The sequence below is a fragment of the Vombatus ursinus genome, unplaced genomic scaffold (assembly GCF_900497805.2).
Source record: "Vombatus ursinus unplaced genomic scaffold, bare-nosed wombat genome assembly UNPS02014774.1, whole genome shotgun sequence".
Lineage (NCBI taxonomy): Eukaryota > Metazoa > Chordata > Mammalia > Diprotodontia > Vombatidae > Vombatus > Vombatus ursinus.
In genome coordinates this window covers 20,866,877-20,887,879 of record NW_020954552.1, presented here as the reverse complement: position 1 = coordinate 20,887,879, position 21,003 = coordinate 20,866,877, and the positions used below count along the sequence as shown (strand labels likewise).

The window sequence follows — 21,003 nt, the reverse complement described above, 5'->3', positions numbered from 1 at the left end:
AAAGCATGCATTTTTTTTACTTTCTTTATTTTCCTTGAGGTTTTCTGGTCTGTTTTCTTTTACAACATGACTAATATGGAAATATGTTTTGCATGACTACACATGTATAACCTATATCAAATTGCTTGTCTTCTCAATGAGGGGGGTGGAGAGAAAGGGAAAAAAATCTGAACTCAAAATTTAAAAACAAATGTTAAAACTTATTTTTACATGTAATTGAGGGAAAATAAAATACTAAATAATTTTTAAAAAGAATAATTTACACCATATCTTCAATATTGTAAAAGTGAATAATGTTGAAGACACTGAATAAATTGATGAAGAATAAAAAAAACCCACCAAATAACATGGGACAGTAGAAAAAACCTGAGGTGTGGAGTCAAAAGATGAGATTCCAATTATGGCCCTGCTACTTTCCAGTTGTGTGACTTTGGGCTGGTCATTAAACCTCTCTGGGCCTCAGTTTCTTCATTTGTCCAACGAAGAGACAGGCTCTTCCAGCTCTAAATCATGTTCCTATGAATCAGGCTTTAGAGGCAAGCTTGGCTGAGTTTAGCTAAAAAATATTGCTACACCTTTATAATTCAAGTTCTATAGTCTATCCCCCCTCTTTACTTTCTCCCCTAATTCTGTAGCAAAGCTTTTTAAACCCTAATTCTGTTTCTATTATATTGAGGGAAGTAGAGATTAATAACACCTATTTCCAATAGTAAGGGAAAAAAAATCGAGTTCAAATCCAGCCTCAGACCAAACACTTGACACTTACTAGCTGTGTGACCCTGGGCAAGTCACTTAACCCCAACTGCCAACAAAAAAAAAAGAAAGAAAAAGGGAAAAAAATCTTCAGATTTTTCTGACAGGTGCCACACAGTAAGCTAATGGCAGCAGGTGGGAGATAAAGGAGAAGGAAGAAAACCTTTTTTAGTGGAGGGAGGAGACTTTCTGATTCAGCTGTGGAGGTCATTCCTTATCCCAGAGAGGCATACATTTTACAAAGAGTCAGAAGCAGGCCTGCACAACATACGGCCTGCCAAAGGATTTTGGGCAACCTGGAAAAAAATGTAGAGGGTGTAAAACAGGCAAAAAATGTAGAGGATGTAAAACAGGCCTGTACAACATAATGCATGCAGGCCATATGTTGTTCAGGCCCGGTCTGGAGCATCCAAGAGTAGGCACAGTAGAAGTTGGAAGGAAGAGGTGACAATACTATCATCTGACCTTGACCTTACCATAGCTTTAGAAGCTAACCAGCTAAAACTAAAACCAGGCACTAAGGAAAAATGGCAAGTGAAGGTCCATTAGGAGAACAGGCTACGATAGGTGCTTGAAGAGACAAGTTGAGGGAAATATCTATGTACTGCTGCTCTACACGTATGCTGAGATACCACTTCCCCTTGTTTCTCTCTTTTTTTGAGAGGAGAGAAGAGACTTGCCTGGGGTCACACAGCTAGTCTGAGGCCAGTTTGGAATTCAGGTCCTCCTGACTCCTGGGCAGGTGCTCTATCTACTGCACCACCTACCTGCCTGTCCCCTTGCTTTCTCTAAACACTAACCCTTTCTTGGGATGAAGCTGAAACAAAAACTGTTTAACTGTTCTGGGTTAAGAGCAATAGGTAAGCACTCTGGCCTCATTTTCCTGATATATGAAATGAGGCGGTGGGAATAAGTTCTTGCTCAGATCCTTCCCATGCAGCACTAAACTCTCTGAAACTACAAAATACTGGATGGCTGGTCGTTGACCTAGACTGACTGTGGGCAGAGCTTTGTGAACTGAAGGCAAGGAGACATTCGGCTGTCTTAGGACCCGCTACCTTCTAATGGAATCAGATTCAAGGAACAGAAAGAGTTGGGCTCTAAAGGAACACCAAATGAAGGCAATGTTGGTGCTGAGGAGATAAAACAAGACAGGAAAACACCCACATTTCTTATATGATTGCCAACCGAAAATGACTCAGAAGTCACCAGGATGGTTTTACTGGTCATCATTAACAGAATAAAAGCATCGAAAACCACAAAGACTCTGTCCTTGTGTCCACTGTGTCTAGTGACACTTACTTAATAATCTCAGAACAAAGTACCAAGAAGCAAGACAAGTTACACAATTCACAACCAAATGAAAACGGCATAGGCTCAGAGACTATTCTCATACATGATGTTTTTCCAGTGCCCTAATTTTAATCAGCTCAAATTCTTTTTTTCCATCTTCCTAGCAGAACAGAGAAAGGGCAAGATTATAAAGGTAGGAAAACATCTGTATTACACTCAGCATTGTAATGAAAAGAACACTGGCTATGAAGTCAGAGGACCTGGAATCCAGGACTTATCATGTGTGTGATGTAAGACAAGTCATTAACCTCTCTGAGCCTCAGTTTCCTCATCTATAAAATGAAAGGGGTTGGACTCAAGGATTCTCAAGGTCCCTTCCAACTCCAATACTATCCTGTACCTTATATTGTCTCTGGAAGGGGCTTCATTATTATAACTAGAGCCACTTGGAGTGGGCAAGCTTTGACACAGTATGTTTTCAGGAATCCTAGAAGGTCCTATGCTCTAAAAAAATCCTTCCCTTGAGCTGAGGGCTCAGATTCCATCTTCAGAGTCTCATCCCTTTAATTTAAGGCTGTGATCTCTGTTAAAATGTTACTTCTAGTAGAGGCATTTATACTTTCAGAAGCTATTACTAGGCTTTTATACCTTAGTGTGAATGAGAAATTGAAGCAGGTTTTATTTATTTTTATTTATTTTTTTTTGTGAGGCAGTTGGGGTTAAGTGACTTGCCCAGGGTCACACAGCTAGTTGGAGCAGGTTTTAATAAAGAAGAAAGAAAGGATAATTGTATACTTGAATATAAGGGAGGGACACATCACCAAGGAGAGAAGAAGATGTAGAAAAGGGGGAAGAAGGAAGACTTGAAGGCAATTTTTCTTGGGGCTGATCCTACACACTAACAACTCTCCTATAAATGGGAGAAAAACTCACTTATAGCTCCACTGATTCTCCTCAGATTAAAAAAAATAAATTGAAAATTGGTTGTTTTATAAGATAAATAGAAAAGTGCTATTTTAAAAGTTAGGACTTAAAAGATAATTTTCATGATTTTAAATGTCATGACTAATGCACATGAGAAAAGTAAAGTCCTGATTTGTGTCGTATCACTGTTCTTTGATGGGCAGCTAGGGGGCACAGTGGATAGAGTGTTGGGCTTGGAGTTAGGAAGCCCTGAGTTCAAATCTGTCCTCGGACAACTTACTTAGCTGTGTGACCCTGGGCAAGTCACTTAACCCCAATTGCCTTTAAAAAAAAAAGCACTTTGGTTCTGATTAAGTTTTTTAAGACACTGTACAACCATTTCCAGTAGTTTTCCTTTTACAATGCCTACCAGTTCATGCCCTAGAACTAGCCCTTTTCTTTCTCTTATCTCATGTACTAAATCTGAATCCCTTTTCCTTGTATGCTAGCAGATACAGCTTTTCAGTTTAAATTTCAGTATTAAATGTATTTTAAATAATGACAATAATAGCTAGCATTGTAATACATAAGTATTTCATTTGATATTCACCACCTCTCTGGTATTCAGTTTCCTTATTTGTAAAATTAGAGAGATGGAGTAAATAATAATGATTTTTTAAAAAAAGAATAGCTAGCATATATATAATACATATGCAACATAATATGCAATACAATATAATTTACTATATATAATATACAATACAATATAATAAGGTTTGCAAAGCACTTTATAGAAATTATCTCATGTGAGCTTCACAACAACTCCAGGAAACAGGTGCTATTATTATCTCCATCTTATAAATGGGGAAACTGAGGCACATAACAGTTAAGGGACTTATTCAGGGTCACACAGCTAGTTTCTGAGTAAAGGAGGATATAAGCTGAGGTCTTCCTGGCTCCAAGTTCAGTGCTCTTATATACTGCACTGCCAAGCCACTTATTTTTAATTTAGCTACCAGGCTTTTTAAAACTTTATATTTCACAGACATACAAAAAATTGTTGACTATAAAGAAGAAAATAATAAAACTTCAAAAGGTAGAAACAACAAAGACTTGAAGAAGCACAAGCACTGGGCCCTACTATTAAAGGCCCACGCAGCTCTCTAATTTTCACCCTCTGGTGAACTGACTTGAACAAGAGCCACGCCACTGGACTCGAAGCTTCTTACAGCTCTCCGACCGACAAATTCTCTATTCACACACTTAGGCAAGACACTTTTTACCTTTTATTGAATAGTCATCTTAAGCAGTCATACTAATCATAACAGTAACTATAATTATTGCCACCTTGTTTTTAAGTAGTATCTAAGGATACACAGCAACATTGTAGGATATGACTATACATATATACAATATACAATAAGTGTATATACATATGTATGTACGTGCATAATTCCAATAAGGATATAGAAAAATTTGTGTGAAGAAGTACTTTAGAACTCATGAAAAAGCCTTCCCTAAGTTATCTGGAAGAATAAAAATGGTATCATTTATCATGTAAAACAAGTGGAGATCTATTCTAATCAATGATGGTTCAGATCCATTATAACTCGGAGAGTCCATTATATTCACAGTGGTTCTAGATCTTTGTTCCTACAATCCTCTTATATTCAATTCAGGATGACATCTCTTTTTTTTTTTTAGGTACAAAGTTTTATGATTTAAGCAACCTATTTGCATTTGTTTTTTGTTTTGTTTTGTTTTGTCATAGTAAACTCTACAACATTCACAATGAGTGAATTACTGGGCAAACCTAGTTTAAAAGACAGGCAGAGTGATCTAACATAAAAAGTACTGAATTTGGTGCCTGGCTCTGACACATCCTAGCTTTGGGACCATGAACAAATCTCAACCTCCATGAATCTCAAAGGAGCATTTTGGGAAAGTGTTTTCTAAACCTTAAAGAGTTCTACAAAGTTGAGTTGTTGTTGCTCTCTCACAGAGTTTCAGGCACATAAATCATCAATGTTCTATTAAACACCGTATAAGAAATCACAAGTATGTGATAAAGTAGAGTGCTTTATAGTGAAACAACATGATTTTTCATCAGAGCAATAAATATGCAGTAACCATTGACAAGGAAGGCTTTTTAAGGAGGTTTTTTTTTTTTTAAATTTAATATGTTCTTATGGTATGCTGTTCCCTCCTGCCCCCTCCCAGGACCATGTGGTGGTGAGCTACGTCCCAATGGACCTGCAAATAACCAACAACAGGGACAGAAAATGGATCAACATTGATCAGTGAGTCAGAACCTGTCATTCCAAACCAACCACTCACAGAAACTTGGGGAAGAAACCAAGAATGGCAGAGAACCATCTAAGTCTCTTATAAGATTAAACATTCTCAATTAAGGACATGAGTCAAATAGGAAGAGGTTCACTGTTTGAAAATCATATGCCAACTTGCTACATCCCACACAAGGTAAGGGTAGGTATTGATTTAATAATTTTTTTAAAAAAGCTGTATGTGGAATAAGGTAATAACGCACGTCTTTTTTTTATATGAACAATCAACTGTCTCATGCATCAAACTTAAGTACACTTTACATCCATAAGTAATAAGATGAAATTAGAAGTAAATTATATGTAGCCCTGATTTTTAACTGTAAATCCCATTGTGGTCACTGATTTCCTTAATGGGATTCCTACAGATTAATGGAAACATGCAAGGCCAAGTTGGGGTATCCACGTAAATCTCTGGGCCTTGCAGTCACTATTATTTCATCTGCCCTTTACTAAAATCAGATTTCTGGTTAAGAATTGAATGGGAAAAAAAATTCCAATATACCTGCCCCCATGTAGTCTTCCAGATTTTCTGTGAAAGGTAAACTAAGAATAAAATATTTTGTATAATCAAGTCAAAAAGCACCTACTATGAACCAGGCACTGTGCTAAGTGTTGGTATACAGCTGAGGTAAAACAAAATTCAAAACTTTTATTTGGTTTGACTATGAAAAAAATGCCACTACGAAAAAGGGCTGGTTGCACAAATGACTAATTCATGTTTGAACAGAGTTTTTAGGATCATGGATTTAGTGATAAAAAGGACCTAAGAGATCATTTAATGCTGACTCCTTATTTTACAGATGAATAAAAAGGGATTCAGAGAAATTAAGTAATTTGCCTAAGATCACACAGGAACTCAGTAGCACAGCTGTGAATTGAACCTAGGTCCTCTCACTGTAAATTGAGCATTCTTCCATTATTTTATGATGAATATATTTATATATACTATAATTTATTATCCACTGCTAAACCATGTCACCAGAAAGTTGGTAGTATGTATTTGTGTGTGTATGTGTATATATAGTGTGTATATATATGTATATATGTATGTGTGTATGTGTGAGTGTATGCATGCATACACACATACCATGTCTTAGGTGGAAAAGATAGAATAGCACACAGACAATGAGTTAACGGGAAATAAAAATCCAACATAGTAATTCTAGAGTTTTTTTCTTTTTTTAAAGAAGAAATAATTCAGGAACTAGTAAAGCAAACAATAAAAGAGGTGTTATGGTAAACTACTGTTTTTCTACAGCTAAAATAACAATTCTTTGTCTACTGGGCTAACATAATTCCTACTCAGCTGCCCCTCCCAGGTTCAGCTGAAGAAAAGTACCAATCTCCCTCCCCATGCCCCCAGCCCTTGGGGTTACATTTTGCAAAAACCCAGAAGAATTGATGCATATCTCTTCATACACTATGCTACTGTTTGCTAGAACAATCTGTCACTAACCTTGTGCAGAAGGGCTCTATCCAAAAAGTATTTCCTGAAGAGCTTAATGTCGGTCTCCAGTAAGTGTTCTGCAGTGTGATTCAATGTCAGGGTCAGCGTTCCTGATGAATGAACAAATCGTAAGAGGGCATGTTCATTGATCTGCGCTCTGGAGAAGTCCGTCGAATGACTGCCCTGAAAACTGAAACAGCACAAATCAAGACTCATAGACAGCTTTATAGGAAAGAGAGAGAGAAAGCACCAAGCACCTATGTTCCCATTGGTTCTTAGATTTTCTAAATAATTCAAGGGCAAAATTATCCTTTTAGAAGAGATCTACAATAAGCATGATCATGCCAGTGCAAGTGCTCATAAAGATGGCTTTCTCCTTTCTCCTGGGTAGGGTGGGGTTGGGGGAATGCATTTTGAAGATATCTAGATACAAACCTACCACTTGTTTAAAAACACAACAGCTTTTAAAAAGTAGAGCTTTACCTCAATGCTTAGCACCCCATTCTTCTCCTTTTTAATGTGAAATGGAAACCTCTCACTTTATCATGGCCGTACGTAGTACAGTGAGCAAGCTGGCGGCTAACAGGTTTATTAAGCGGATTACGGTGGAAAACAGACACTGCCTCAAGGGAGCCTTGCACTGTTTAGATGTTACAAACAAGTCAGACATTCATAACACACTGTACCATAGTTAGAAATCACTTTTCTAATGCAAATTAAAGTTATGCACTAATGTGGACAAAAATGGTATTCTTCTATAGTGTCATAAACAAAGAAGAACATTCCCAAACCAAAATATAACTGAATTCTTGCATATAATGTATATTTTGGATTCAGTTTTGGTGAAGAATAAACATACATTTATTAGTCAAACAGTCTCCATGATTAGTAATGCAATACTGCAGATTTGCCCAGTCACAAAGTGGACGTTAAGGTGATGAGTTCAACACTAAATTATTAAACATATGTACATTGGGCATGCTGAGATAGCCCACCACAGCTAGCAGTGCCATACTGAGATAGCCCATGAGTATCTTCTTGAGTCCACAGAAGTTCTCACCTTTAAGCAAATCATGCCAACATATTGGTCACTTGAATCTTTTGCACTGAGTGGGGAAGGGTTATAGAAATGATGAAAAGAAAAATCGGGGCAGCTAGGTGGCGCAGTGGCGCAGTGGACCAAACGCTTGTCACTTACTAGCTGTGTGACCCTGGGCAAGTCACTTAACCCCAATTGCCTTAAAAAAAAAAGAGAAAGAAAGAAAAAGAAAAATCACTATTTCTCCTCCATCCCTCCTGTAACTTCATTTTGCTAATCAGTGTTTGTTTTTTAAAAAATAAAGTTAATTTTCTGAGAATTCTCATGTAGAGAAGTAAGAGAAATATTTGTTTTAATATAAAAAGTTGGTCTAATGCAATAATTCATCAGTTAAGAGCTGGAAAAGGATATTAACATTTACCCAGTTCAACTCCTTCATTTGACAGACGATGAAAGTAAGGCCCAGAGAGATTAAATGACTTGTCCATACCCTCCCAGCAATAAGTATAGGAACCTGGATTTGAACCTAGGTCTTCTGACTCCAAATAGTACTCATTCTACTGTGCCATACTAAATCCATCATCTGTCAGGTATTGAGTTGAACTATTGATCTTTTGTTGTTCAGTCATTTAAGAATCTTCATGACCCCATCTGGGGTTTTCTTGGCAAAGGTACCAGAGTGGTTTGCCATTTTCTTCTCCATCTCACTTTACAGATAAGGAACTGAGGAAAAGGTTAAGTGACTTGACCAGAGTCACACAGCCAGTGTCTGAGGTTGGATTTGAATTCAAGTCTTCCTGACATTAGCCCCAGTGTGCTATCCACTGAGCCATCTAGCTGGTCTAAACCACATTTTAAAAAAAAGTAATATATATCTGACCTTGTAATCAATCACCCTGACCCACAGGGAACACATCTTAATCCCTGTGCCCAATCCCAATGTATTTATGACTACCTTTCAAAAGTTTCTTTTTTATTCTTTGTTTTGTTTTGCTAGAGACCTACAACTTCAAAGGTCCATAGAACCATATATGACTATGGTATGAGGAACTCCTTCCACCAAAGCTGCTCAGCAATTTGTCACTAAAAGTCTTAAAAAGGTACTTGAGGTGCTAAAAGGATAAATAAGTAGCCCATGGTCAAATGAATAGAATGTGTCAGGGGCAGGATTTGAATCTGGGTCTTCAAGGTAAACTTCTCTTTATTATATCATGATACTACTGTCACATATAGTAAAGGTTTAATAAATGTTTATTAAATTGAAATTGAATTCATGTATCCATTAAAATTGTAAAATCCCCAAATCATGATATCAATCACCAAGCATTTATTAAGCACCTACTGTGCGACCAGCACTTTGCTACACCCTGGAGATAAAAAGACAAAAGCAAAATAGTCCCTGCCCTTAAGAGACAACACGTTCATAAATAGGTACAGAGAAAACAAATACAGGATAACCTGGCAGAGATCGGGCAGAAGGCGTAAGCATCCAGGGATGGGGAGGCAGCATTGAGAAGGTGACATGTGAAGGAAACCACTGGTTTCAAGAGGCAGAAGCAAGGCGGGGCACAAAGGTTTGCCAGAGCCAGGTCACAAGAGTCAATTGTTAAATTTCCCATGTGAGCGTCTATACCTTAGAAATAATCAAATGCTACGAATCAAGCAAATGCTTGATTTATTGTCTTATTGATTGTCTGGACTTAGGAAAGTGATGGAGAAAATGTTGATAATGCAAATTAATCTTTAAAATGTGCCAAAGGCACATTTTTCCCCTTGGAGAGAGGGCTTTTAAAATTTACCAACGTACCGCTAGGAGAGGGTGTATTCCAGGCATAGGGACAGACACAGCAAAGGCAGAGATGGGAGATGGAATATGCATGAAGAATAGCAATAAGGCCAGTTTGACTAGATCAGAGAATGTGCAAAGGGGAGTACGAATAACCAGGCTAGAAAGGCAGGCTCACAGATTTGGAGATAATAATAATAATATAATTATTGTAAAATAATATTATATACTATATAATATATGCAAATACTATATAATATATAAATAATAACATATAAAATGATATAATGTAACTATAATAAAATAATAATTGTGTAATTATATATCATATATAATATAATTTATATGGCACTTACTATGCTACAGGCACTTTGACGAAGGCTTTACAATTATTATCTCATTTGATCCTTACAGTTCCGGGATATAGGTCCTGTTATTACTCCCATGTTACAGATGAGGAAACTGAGGCAAACAGAGGTTAAGTGACTCACCTAGTACCACGTAGCTATTAAATATCTGAGGCCAGACTTGAAGATGGCAAGGACCTTCAAGGTCACCTACATCTGATTCTTTCATCGGAGGAAACTGAATCACAAAGAGCTTAAGCAAGTGGTCTAAAGAAGTTAAGTATCAGAGGCAGGATTTGAATCCAAGTCCTCTGATTCTAAAGCTAGCATTCTTTCCATTGGACCACGATGCCTTCCATCAGAGCAGCTTGTAAAGAACTTTCAGAGACAAAGAGGAGAGTTTATATTTGATTATCACGATAACTGGAAGCCGCTGGAGATTATTAAGTCAGGATGGGTAATGGTCAGACTTGTGCTTCAGGAAAATCATTTGGCTGCAAAGTGGAGGCCACTTTGTAAAAAGATGCAGAACCGTAAAAATACAAACTATATCCTCAGTCCCCAACTTCCTGGTATACAAGAAAAAAAGTCATAAAAATCTGCCTTTTTTTGCCAAAATTTACCTTAAAATTACTGGGGTAGGATTATGTTAAGGCAAAAGAAAAAGACATTCAGCAAAGGAAAGGCTCTTCATCTCGTCTATGTGTCTACATCATCTCAATCTTTGAAGGCAGCTCAATAGACCAGAACAGGCTCTTCAAAGGGCTCAGTCTTACTTTGCATCTAACATAGACTTGTAAGGCCCATCATTGAAAAGTAATGGGCCTGCTCCATGAGTCCCACAAGAGAGATTGGTTTCACTACTTTATTGTCAACAATGTTGGTGTCTTCTATTTGTATAATTTAATAGTTTTCAAAATATCACAGATCAGATTATCACACGTGAGACCAGCAAAGGCACTGAGATACAATCTAATGAGATCTGAAAGGAAGAAAGAAAAAGGAAATACAATCTAGGGAATATCGATAATTACTATCCTAAATGCCTTTCTAACTTCTGTAAAATCTTCATAGGAAGGATCTGTAAGTATATCAAGGTCATTCTTTATGAAAAGGAAAAAGAAACAAACAGATGTTTACAACTGATTTTCTAGAGTAGATCTATTTCTTAATTGTGATCCCATGAAAGCTATACTAAGTTCAAATCATGATTTGGTCACCATTCATTCAAAACCACAGTTCATGAGCTCCCACTGATTTTTTTCCTTTTACCAGATCAAACCAGGGCACACACAAATTCAAAGCAAAAGATATTTCACTAAAATAGGTATATAATAAGGAAGCTCCCTATATACAGGGGCGTACTCTCCTACAATTCCTCATCCCCCCTGTCAGAAAGGGAATACCCATAATTGACATGCAAAACTGAGGCAATTCAGATTCTTACAGTAGCACAATCTTACAGGATAGAGCACCAGGCCTGGAGTCAGTAAGACTCATCTTCCTAAGTTTAAATCCGGCCTCAGACACTTCCTAGCTGTGTCACCCTGGGCAAGTCATTTAACCCTGTTTGCCTCATTTTCCTCATCTATCAAATGAACTGGAGAAAGAAATGGCAAACCACTCCAGAATCTTTGCCAAGAAAACCCCAAACGGGGTCACAAAGAGTTGGACATGACTGAAACAACTAAACAACAACAACTAGCTGTAAACCTAGTCTACTTCTGAAGCTACTGCCTCCTGCTTCCTTTCCCCCTATCCCACAAAGAACTATAGATAAGAGTTATCAATAGACATTTATTTTTGTAAATAATGTATATGCTAAAAATATATATGTAATACTATATGTAAATATGTATATAATATAAATGTCATTTATTATTGCCCAGGGTCATTTATGTATTATTGCCTACTATATACAGGGCACTGTGCTAAGTAAATGCTGGGGTTATAAAGAAAGGCATAAGAAAGTCCCTGCCCTCAAGGAGCTCACTCTCTAACAGGGGAAGATAACAGATAAAGAGAACCAGAAGAGGGGAAGGGTGAGGGGAGGGAGAAATGAGGTCATCAATGCACTGGTGAGTAAGGAAGTCCTATAGCCAGGGTGGGAAATGATCTGAGGAGATTGGAGTTGATTTCATCTTGCAGTTTCTGGAGGTGTTTCTGAAGGTGATGAATTCCGGGAAAGCAGCCCGGTGGGAAATGATATTTGTCATTCTGGCAACATCATCTGCTGATTATTTTATTCACTAAGCTACAAAGTGCTGGTATCATCTGCCGGGCTGTTTGCCTGGGTGCCTGCTCCTGCTTCCTCTTTGGACTACAGCTGCTGTCCAGCCTCTGCCCCATGAGGAAGTAGCCACAGTTTCTTTTCTACAACTAGCCTGTAACCTGAGTGCCATCCTGACTCTTTTGTGAATCAGACTCACAATGATAAACAGCAAAAACTTTAAATTGAGTCTGATTTTGGAACTCCTTTATTTCCTTCCTTCGGGTCTATCTGCTCTTACAATTAGGTGAAAAAATTACTTTTAATTACCACCATGCCCATGGCTGCTAACACTGGATCTATGCAAACTAGCAAAACGGGAGGGATAGAGTAGAGTTGAGAACCATTGGCCTGCAATGATGCTATCAACCTAAATCACTGCTCTTCTTGCACTGCAGTAAACCACATCTTCACAGTCACACAATTGAATAAAAGAAGTACAGAATACAAATTCCTACCATGTTTCTTTTTTGCTCAAGTTTAAAAATCATTTGACTTGATATGTTTCCTCCAACAAATTCTATCCCATGCATATATCAAGACCAAACAGCGTTTCTTGATGATAAATAAAATTCAATTCAATAAGCATTTGTTAAGCATTTACCATATGCTAGGAACTGGGGATACAAAAACAAAAATGTGGCATCTCCATATTCAAAGAACTTATATTCTCCAGGGGGGAGGGGGAGGGAATAGAATACATAACACAGATAACATAAGATAGAGGACAAAATAAATACCAAAAAATTTCAGGAGGCATTAACAAACTGGGAGAATCAAGAAAAACCAATTGTAGGAAGTAGCGCTTGGGGTGAACTTGAAGAAAGCTAGGGATTCTAAACGGTATAAGGTAAAGAAAAAGAAACATGGGAGACCGCTTACATAAAGGAGGAGGGGGAATGGAATGTCCCATAAAGGAATGAATAATGCTTATCTGTCTAGAATATAGATTGCATAAGTAAAAAAAATATACAACTTTTGACTATCCTCTGATAATCTGCATAAGATAAGGCTCAGAGACAGGTATGTTCACCATTATGGAGTGGTCCAAAGAAAAACGTGAAAAGTCAGGGAGCAATCCTCTTTAAAACATTGGGGAGGGTGAGGAGAAGGGAGAACAAATAAGTTATATCCAGAAGACTAAAGTAGAAAATAGTCCAAAAATTCAAAAGTCCAGAATAGTCCAAATAGTCCAGAAAGGAGATGACTGAAGGAGCCAAACAAAATCATAAAGACCAGAAATCTAAACAAAACATAAAAGGACCAAATGAGTTTGGCAAGAGAGAGACAGACAAACAGAGACAGAGACAGAGACAGAGACAGAGAGAGAAAGGCAAAAACAAATGGAAATTTGGCAAGCTGTCCAGGAGACAAAATGTATTGTTGTTTCAAACTAATGTGAATTTTTAACCTGTAATCAAGCCTGGCATTTTCATTTAATAACACTTTCCTGCCTCAGAAAAATCTGCCAGAGCTGAGTGTTCTGGAGGTTGTCATTACAGACTTCATTCATCTCCAGGCAGTACTCTGCCATTAGCAGAAACTACCTGCATGACCAGTGTTGTTGTTCATTTTTGTTAAATGTGACTACATTCTCTGTAATGTGATTTTTTTGTCCTAAAGCTTAAAAGCCTTTGTATGTGATCTTTGATAACCATATAAACATGTCTATTTATTTACTTGGAAATGTCTATCTGGTTAACTCACCATGAGCCAGAAAGCAACAGGACTATTTTGAAGTCCATTACTCTACGTCCATTAGATCTGACCTGAGTTTAGAAACCTCCCTCAGTCAAGAGTCTGCCAATAGGCATTTATTAAGTATCTACAATGTGCCCAGCACTGTGTTAATAGTTAGAAGAACAAAGACTGAAGGAGCTCATCCTGGGCCCTCACTAGTTTTCTTGACTTTTGTCTTGCCCCTGGACTATGATGACTCTGGAGGAGTGAGGCTGACGACTTTGTGCAGCTCTGCTCCATCCCACATCCAATTCACTGTCATATCAAGACAACACGCAACATGGGGGAGACAACATGCAAACAAGCTATATGCAAGATAAAGTGGAAGTAATTAGTGGAGGGAAGGCATTGGAATTAAGAGAGATTAGGAAAGGCTTCCTGTAGAAGATGAGATTTTGGCTGGCGCTTGAAGGAAGCCAGGGAAGACAGGAGACAGAGATGAAGAGGGTGTTCATTTCAAGCATGAGACAGCCGATGAAAATGCCTACAGTCAGGCACTGACTCATCTGAGGAACAGCAAGGAGATCAACGTCACTGGATTGACGAGTGCATGAGGCACAGGAGAGGGGTAGGGATATAAGAATACAGGAAGGCCTTCAAAGGTAGGGCAAGGTTATGAAGGACTTTGATTGTCAAACACAGAATTTTATACTTGAGACTGGAGGAGGGGCAACTAGGTGGTGCAGTAAATAGAGCACGGGTCCTGGAGTCAGGAGGACCTAAGTTCAAATCTGACCTCAGACCAGACACTTGACACTTACAAGCTGTGTAACCCTGGGCAAGTCACTTAACTCCAATTGTCCCCCAAAAAAAAAAAAAAAAAGAAAGACTGGAAGCAATAGGGAGACGTTACAGTTTATTAAATGGGGAGGAGGTGACATTGTCAGACCTATGCTTTAAGAAAATCACTTTAATGGATTTTCTAAAGTTAATGGCTATAGTTTCAAATAGTATTTTGGACAGCATATGACAGGACTATTTCAGACATGAAGAAATAAGAATGGATTTTGGTCAGCTACATTTCACATCGTAGATCAATTACTATTCTCCAACCAAAATTAAAAGGACCAAAGTATATCATCTTCTCAGCTTATAATTATCTGTTTTATCCAAAAGAGGGGCATGAAAAACTTTATCAAATGTCTTGCTGAGGTCCAGGTATACTACGTCCACAGCTCTCAAAAAATGAAATGAGGCTAATTGAGTATGAATTGTTCTTGGCAAACTTGTGCTAGCTTCTGGGGGTGACCATACTCCCTAAGAGCTCATAAACCATCTGCCTAATGACCAAGGGAACAGTGAAACAGTGTTCTCACTTTTCTTTGAAGAGCTTTAAATTCATTCCAATGCTTACAAATGAATGAAGACCATCCCTTAACTACCCTCTGAACTGTTCCTCATTGCTTTCCTTCTCCCTTTCCTTCCCCTGGCTCTCCCTTGTTGGGGTATAGGAAAGAGAATTATTCATGTTCCTTTCTCTCCTTCCTTCCACCCACTTAAGTCAAACAACAAAGAAAGGGGCCGAGTACTAGTAAATAGTCCATTCTTGAATTTTTCAAAAGAACTGGCATCAAATTCAGTGGTCTCTATATTTTTGCTCATTTTAAAAATATCAGTACAACTTTAATCTACCTTGCATAAAATTCAGCTATTTCTCAAAGGCATTATGAAACATATAAACTCCTGGTAGGAAGGATTTCATTTTGCATGCCTTTTGCCTTCTACCTAGTGCCTAGAACAGTAATCCCCCAGTTATAGGTCAGAAGATGGCACTGCTTAGTCTGGCATCAGGAAGATCTAAGTTCTAATTTGATCTCAGACACTGTATGATCCTGGGCAAGTCATTTCACCTGTTTGTCTCAGTTTCCTATAAAATGGTAATAATAATAACACTTACTTCACAGGGTTGTTGTGAGGATCAAATGAGATAATAATTGTAAAGTGATTAGCACAGTGCCTGGCACATAGTAGGCACTTAATAAATGTTTCCTTCATTCCTACATACTTCATAGTAGGTATTTTCAATAAATGTAAATGAATGAATACTGAATATAAAAAGTATTGAGGAGAGATACAAAACTGGTTTTGATCTGAAACAAATGCGATTGAGGAAAAAATGTCTTGGGGCTGCTAGGCGGTGCAGTGGATAGAGCACCAGTACTGGAGTCAGGAGGACCTGAATTCAAATCCAGCCTCAGACCCATAACACACATTGCCAAGCCAAAAAAAAGGTGTCTTAATGATTTTCGCTTTTAAGGTAGAAGATGATTCACTTTTTACAGGTAGAAAATAGAGACTGCACATTTCTGTTGAAGAGAACAGCACGCAAAATCACAAGAAACAAATTATAGGAAATAGGATATTAACATTATTTATTATCTCTAGTGTTCATATACCAATGTATAGAATATGAGTAATAAGCAAAATGCAATATGGTATGAGTATCACTCAGTATCACTGAGACTGGTAGATTTTGACACATAACTAAAGTATGGCCATGAAAAGATACACCATATTTAAAAGGAGTATATTAGATTTTGAAAACCACACAAATAATATAGCCTATCAATAAAATATACTTTTGTGTGGAAGTCCATGAACCAACTAAGGAAAAGGCATAGTTGAGAGTATTTGGACAAGAATTAGAGATGTTACAGTGGAAGCATACCACAAACCACTAGGCCAGAAGGAAGAAACTGATGACTAATTCAACGGATGGATGAAATGACAGTAAACTGCATTGGAAGCTAAGCTGAACTGCTGGTGTAGTTGTGAGCTGATCCAACCATTCTGGAAAGCAATTTGGAATTATACCCAAAGGGCTATAAAACCGTGCAAACCCTCTGAGCTAGCAATAGTATTACTGGGTCTGTATCCCAAAGAGATCAAAGAAAAGGGAAAAGGACCCACACATAGAAAAATATTCATGGCAGCTCTTTTTGTGGTGGCAAAGAATTGGAAATTGAGGGGATGCCCATCAATTGGGAATGGCTGAAACAGTTGTGATAGATGAATGTAATGGAATACTATTGTTCTATAAGAAATGATGAGCAGATGAATTTCAGAAAAACCTGGAAAAACTTACATGAACTGATGCTGAGTGAAATGAGCAGAACCAGGAGAACATTGTACACAGTAACAGGAACATTGTGCAAGGATCAACTATGATAGATTTAGCTCTTCTCAGCAATACAATGATCTAAGACAATTCCAAAAGACTCATGATGGAAAATGCTATCCACAGAGAAAGAAGTATGGAATCTAAATGCAAATTGAAGCATATTATTTTCTTTTTTCTTTTTTGCTTTCTCTTTCTCATGGTTTTTCCCTTTTGTTCTGATTCTTCTTTCACAACATGACTAATGTGGAAATATATTTAATATGATTGTACATGTACAGACTATATCAGATTGCATACCTTCTTGGGTGGGGGGGAGGGGAGGGAGGGGGAAATTTTTAGAACTCAAAATCTTATAAAAGTAAATGTTGAAAATTAAAAATAAATACATAAAAAGAAAACAAAAGAAAGCTAAGCTGAAAAATTTTGACTTAGTACGATAAATAAGAGAAAGTATTGTAGATTTCTCACCAGAGTGTAACATAATAAAAGACTATTCTAGCAACTATATGTAAGATAAATAATACTAGAATGAAATTAGAGACAAGGAGAGGAGTCAGTAAATTATTCTAATGGACAATGAGGTAATAGATAGGAAGAGACACATTCTATGGACACTGGAGAGAAATTAATGTGGCTTAATAATAGACTATAGGGGGTGAAGGTGAGAGGGAACCAAAGATGATTAAATGCTCTGTAGTCCTGAGAACCAGGAAGACCAAGATACTATTCATGGTAATCAACCAACAAGCATTTATAGAGCAGTCTTCTATATGCCAAGTACTGTGCTAGTCACTGGGGATCCAAACACAATCAATAAAAAATCTATATTCAAAATGAGCATATGTTTTAATAAAGACAGCAGGTGATATAGAGTGAATAAATATGAAGAGAATAAACACAACGTACTTAAATGCAAGGTGATTTGGAAGGAGGGTAATAGCAGCTGGGTAATCAGGAAAGCGACTTGAGCTTTGTCTTGAAGGAAGAGAAAGATTCTATGAAGTGAAGGTGAGAAGGAAATGAAAAAACTGGAAATGGATGCTTGTTTGGAAGACAGAGAGATTGATTAATTTTTTTGACATGAAATTTCCTATCAGTGGGACTTGCAACTAGAGGTAACCTATTAGTAAGAACTAGAGGGAAATTGAAAGGGCAAGCCTGGAGGTGTAAAATTAGCGATCATATATGAGTAGCTAATTTTTGTAATACATGAGGGAGTGAACAACTTCTAGAGAAGGAATGTCAGTTGGAGAATAGTGAAAAATCAAAGTCTACATAGTTAAAGAGCAGTGGAAAGAAGAGATAGGGAAGGAATCAGAAGGAAAAATCAAACGAGAATTAGAAGAAAATAGTGTCATGAAAGTCAAAGAAAGGTTTTATGAATCATTATAAGTGGGTTGGAGAGAATGGAAACCATATCACAGGTAATTGAGGAAGAAATGTGTTTTCAAAGTATAAACAATTAAAGATTTTATCCACTACTGCCACATTGAGAAGTATTCTTTCCCCTGCCTTCCTCTTCCTCCTTCCTCTGCCCTGCTCTCCTCTCTTCCCATTTTCTACCATGGTGGCAGCCATCACAAATACTACTTGCAACAAGGACTCAATAATTCCTCATGCTCCTTTGTAGTACCAATTAATGGAATCACCAAGACATAGCAACCAGAGTGGTGAGGGCAGCAGAAACACAAAATGCTTCTTATCAAACAGCACCTTGGGTTGCTATCCCATTGTACTAACTAAACCTTTGCTCTGGCTCTTTGGCTACCACTAACAGCCAAACTGATGATAATATCAAACTGTGATATTATTAAAAGAATTTCACTCGTCAAGTACCATAACTAATTAATATCGACAGAGAAAGCACCGTATCAAGCAGACACTTACTTATTGATGATTTCTACCAGTCTGGAGTGCCCAAGCTTCAAAGCCAAGTCCAATGGCAGAGCTCCCTCTTCATTAGTCAAAGCTAGGGCCTGTCTTCCCCCAGGGAGACATAAGAGGAACTGTGAAAACTTAACCAAGCCCCATCTCGTTGCGATGTGAAGAAGAGACTCCATATGTGCCATCACTAAAAAAAAAAAAAGAAAAATAAGATATTGGTTACTTTAGTGAAATATTTTCTCTCATCCATTGGTCAGATACATGGTCAGATACCTTGGAAAGGTAAGGGAAAATGCATTTTCCCCTCTCATCTCTTAAGAAGTGAGTAAAGATGCCACCTCAAAGTCTTATTCATTTGGGGTGCATTTGAGGGAGCCCTTTTTGCAATCCTTTTCTTTAGTGTTATCCCAATGAAAAATTAGGGATTAAATGAAGAGTTTTTCCCATGACAGCAAGTAAGACAAAAATCTCTTTCTAGCATCAGCTCTGTTGTTAACTTCTTTTTGAACTTGGGAGATGGATCCATAAATTTCCTTGAAGCACAAGATAGCCTTGCAGGAGAGAGATATACAGTTTCCTTCGCAGTCAATGGGCTGCATCAACTCTTAGAGATAGGGATAAGGACTAGACCTAGGGATAAGGACTAGATTTTATTGGCATAGGAAATTCCCAAAAGAATTAACTCTCTCTATTAATACAGGTTTAGCACCTTCTCTGCCACTTCTAGGTTTTTTTTTATTTTATTTATTTATTTTTAGTTTTCAACATTTACTTCCACAAGATTTTGAGTTCCAAATTTTCTCTCCATCTCTCCCCTCCCCCCATCCCATCATGGCCTGCATTCTGATTCCCCTTTTATCCAATCTGTTCTCTCTTCTATTACCTCCCCCTTATCCCCTTCCCCTTCTATTTTCTTGTAGGGTAAGATAGATTTCAATACCCCTTTGCCTATATATCTTATTTCCCAGTTGCATGCAGAAACAATTTCTAACATTCGTTTCTGAAACTTGTGAGTTTCAAATTCTCTCCCTTCCTCCCTCCCCACCCATCCTCATTGAGAAGGCAAGGAATTTGACATAACCTATCCATGTGCTGTCACACAAAACACTTCCATAGTAGTCATGTTGGGAAAAACTAACTATAGTTCCCTCCTTCCTATCCCAGCCCCTATTTATTCTATTCTTTCCTTTGTCTCTGTCCCTCCTCAAAAGTGTTTGCTTCTGATTAGCCTCTCCCCCAATCTGCCCTCCCTTCTATCACCCCTCCCTCTCTTATCCCCTACCCCCCTACTTTCCTGTAGGGTAAGATAGATTTCCATTCCCAATTGGGTGTGTATGTTATTCCTTCCTTAAGTCAAATTTGATGAGAGTTCACTCATTCCTTCTCACCTTCCCCCTTTTCCCCTCCACTGTAAAAGCTTTTTCCTGTCTGTTTTATGTGAGATAATTTACCCCATTCTACCTCTCTCTTTCTCCTTCTCCCAGTACATTCCTCTCTCACCCCTTAATTTTCTTTTTTTAGATATCATCCCTTCATCTTCAACTCACCCTGCGCCCTCTATCTATATATATATTCCCTCCAGCTACCCTAATACTGAGAAAGGTCTCATGAGTTACAAATATCATCTTTCCATGTGGAATGCAAACAATTCAACTTTAATTCATCCCTTATGATTTCTCTTTCCTGTTTACTTTTTCATGTTTCTCTTGAGTCTTGTATTTGAAAGTCATTTTTTTCTATTTAGCTCTGGCTTCTCAAGAGCCACTCAAGAGCTACATCATTGAATATAAGTTTTTCCCCTAATCGATTACACTCAGTCTTGCCAGGTAGTCACTTCTAGTTTTAAAGAGTTGCCTGGAGCATTGAGAGACCAAGTGGCTTGCTTAAAGTCAAAGTCACAGAGACAGTATGTGTCAGAGGTGTGACTGGAACCTAGGTCTTCCTGATTTCAAAGTCTGCTCACTATCCAATATGCTTTTCTAGAGTGATTTTAGTACCCTAAACATGAGACTATGAGTTTACCCCTTAGTATTTTCTTTGAAAACAATACTATATTCTAATGATCAAATCTCCATT

General features: G+C 37.8%; 1 protein-coding gene across 3 annotated transcripts in view; it reads right to left on the bottom strand.

Annotated features, from left to right (window-relative positions):
• The window catches only part of ARHGEF28 (Rho guanine nucleotide exchange factor 28), a 372,652-nt gene that overhangs the window by 185,737 nt on the left and 165,912 nt on the right, over positions 1-21,003 (bottom strand). For all 3 annotated transcript variants that reach the window (XM_027864273.1, XM_027864271.1, XM_027864272.1), the window contains exons 6-7: positions 18,931-19,114; positions 6,751-6,931 (exon numbers count right to left, since the gene is read on the bottom strand). In XM_027864273.1, coding sequence (XP_027720074.1) covers positions 6,751-6,931; positions 18,931-19,114 — 365 coding nt within the window. The remainder of the gene's footprint in view (positions 1-6,750; positions 6,932-18,930; positions 19,115-21,003) is intronic.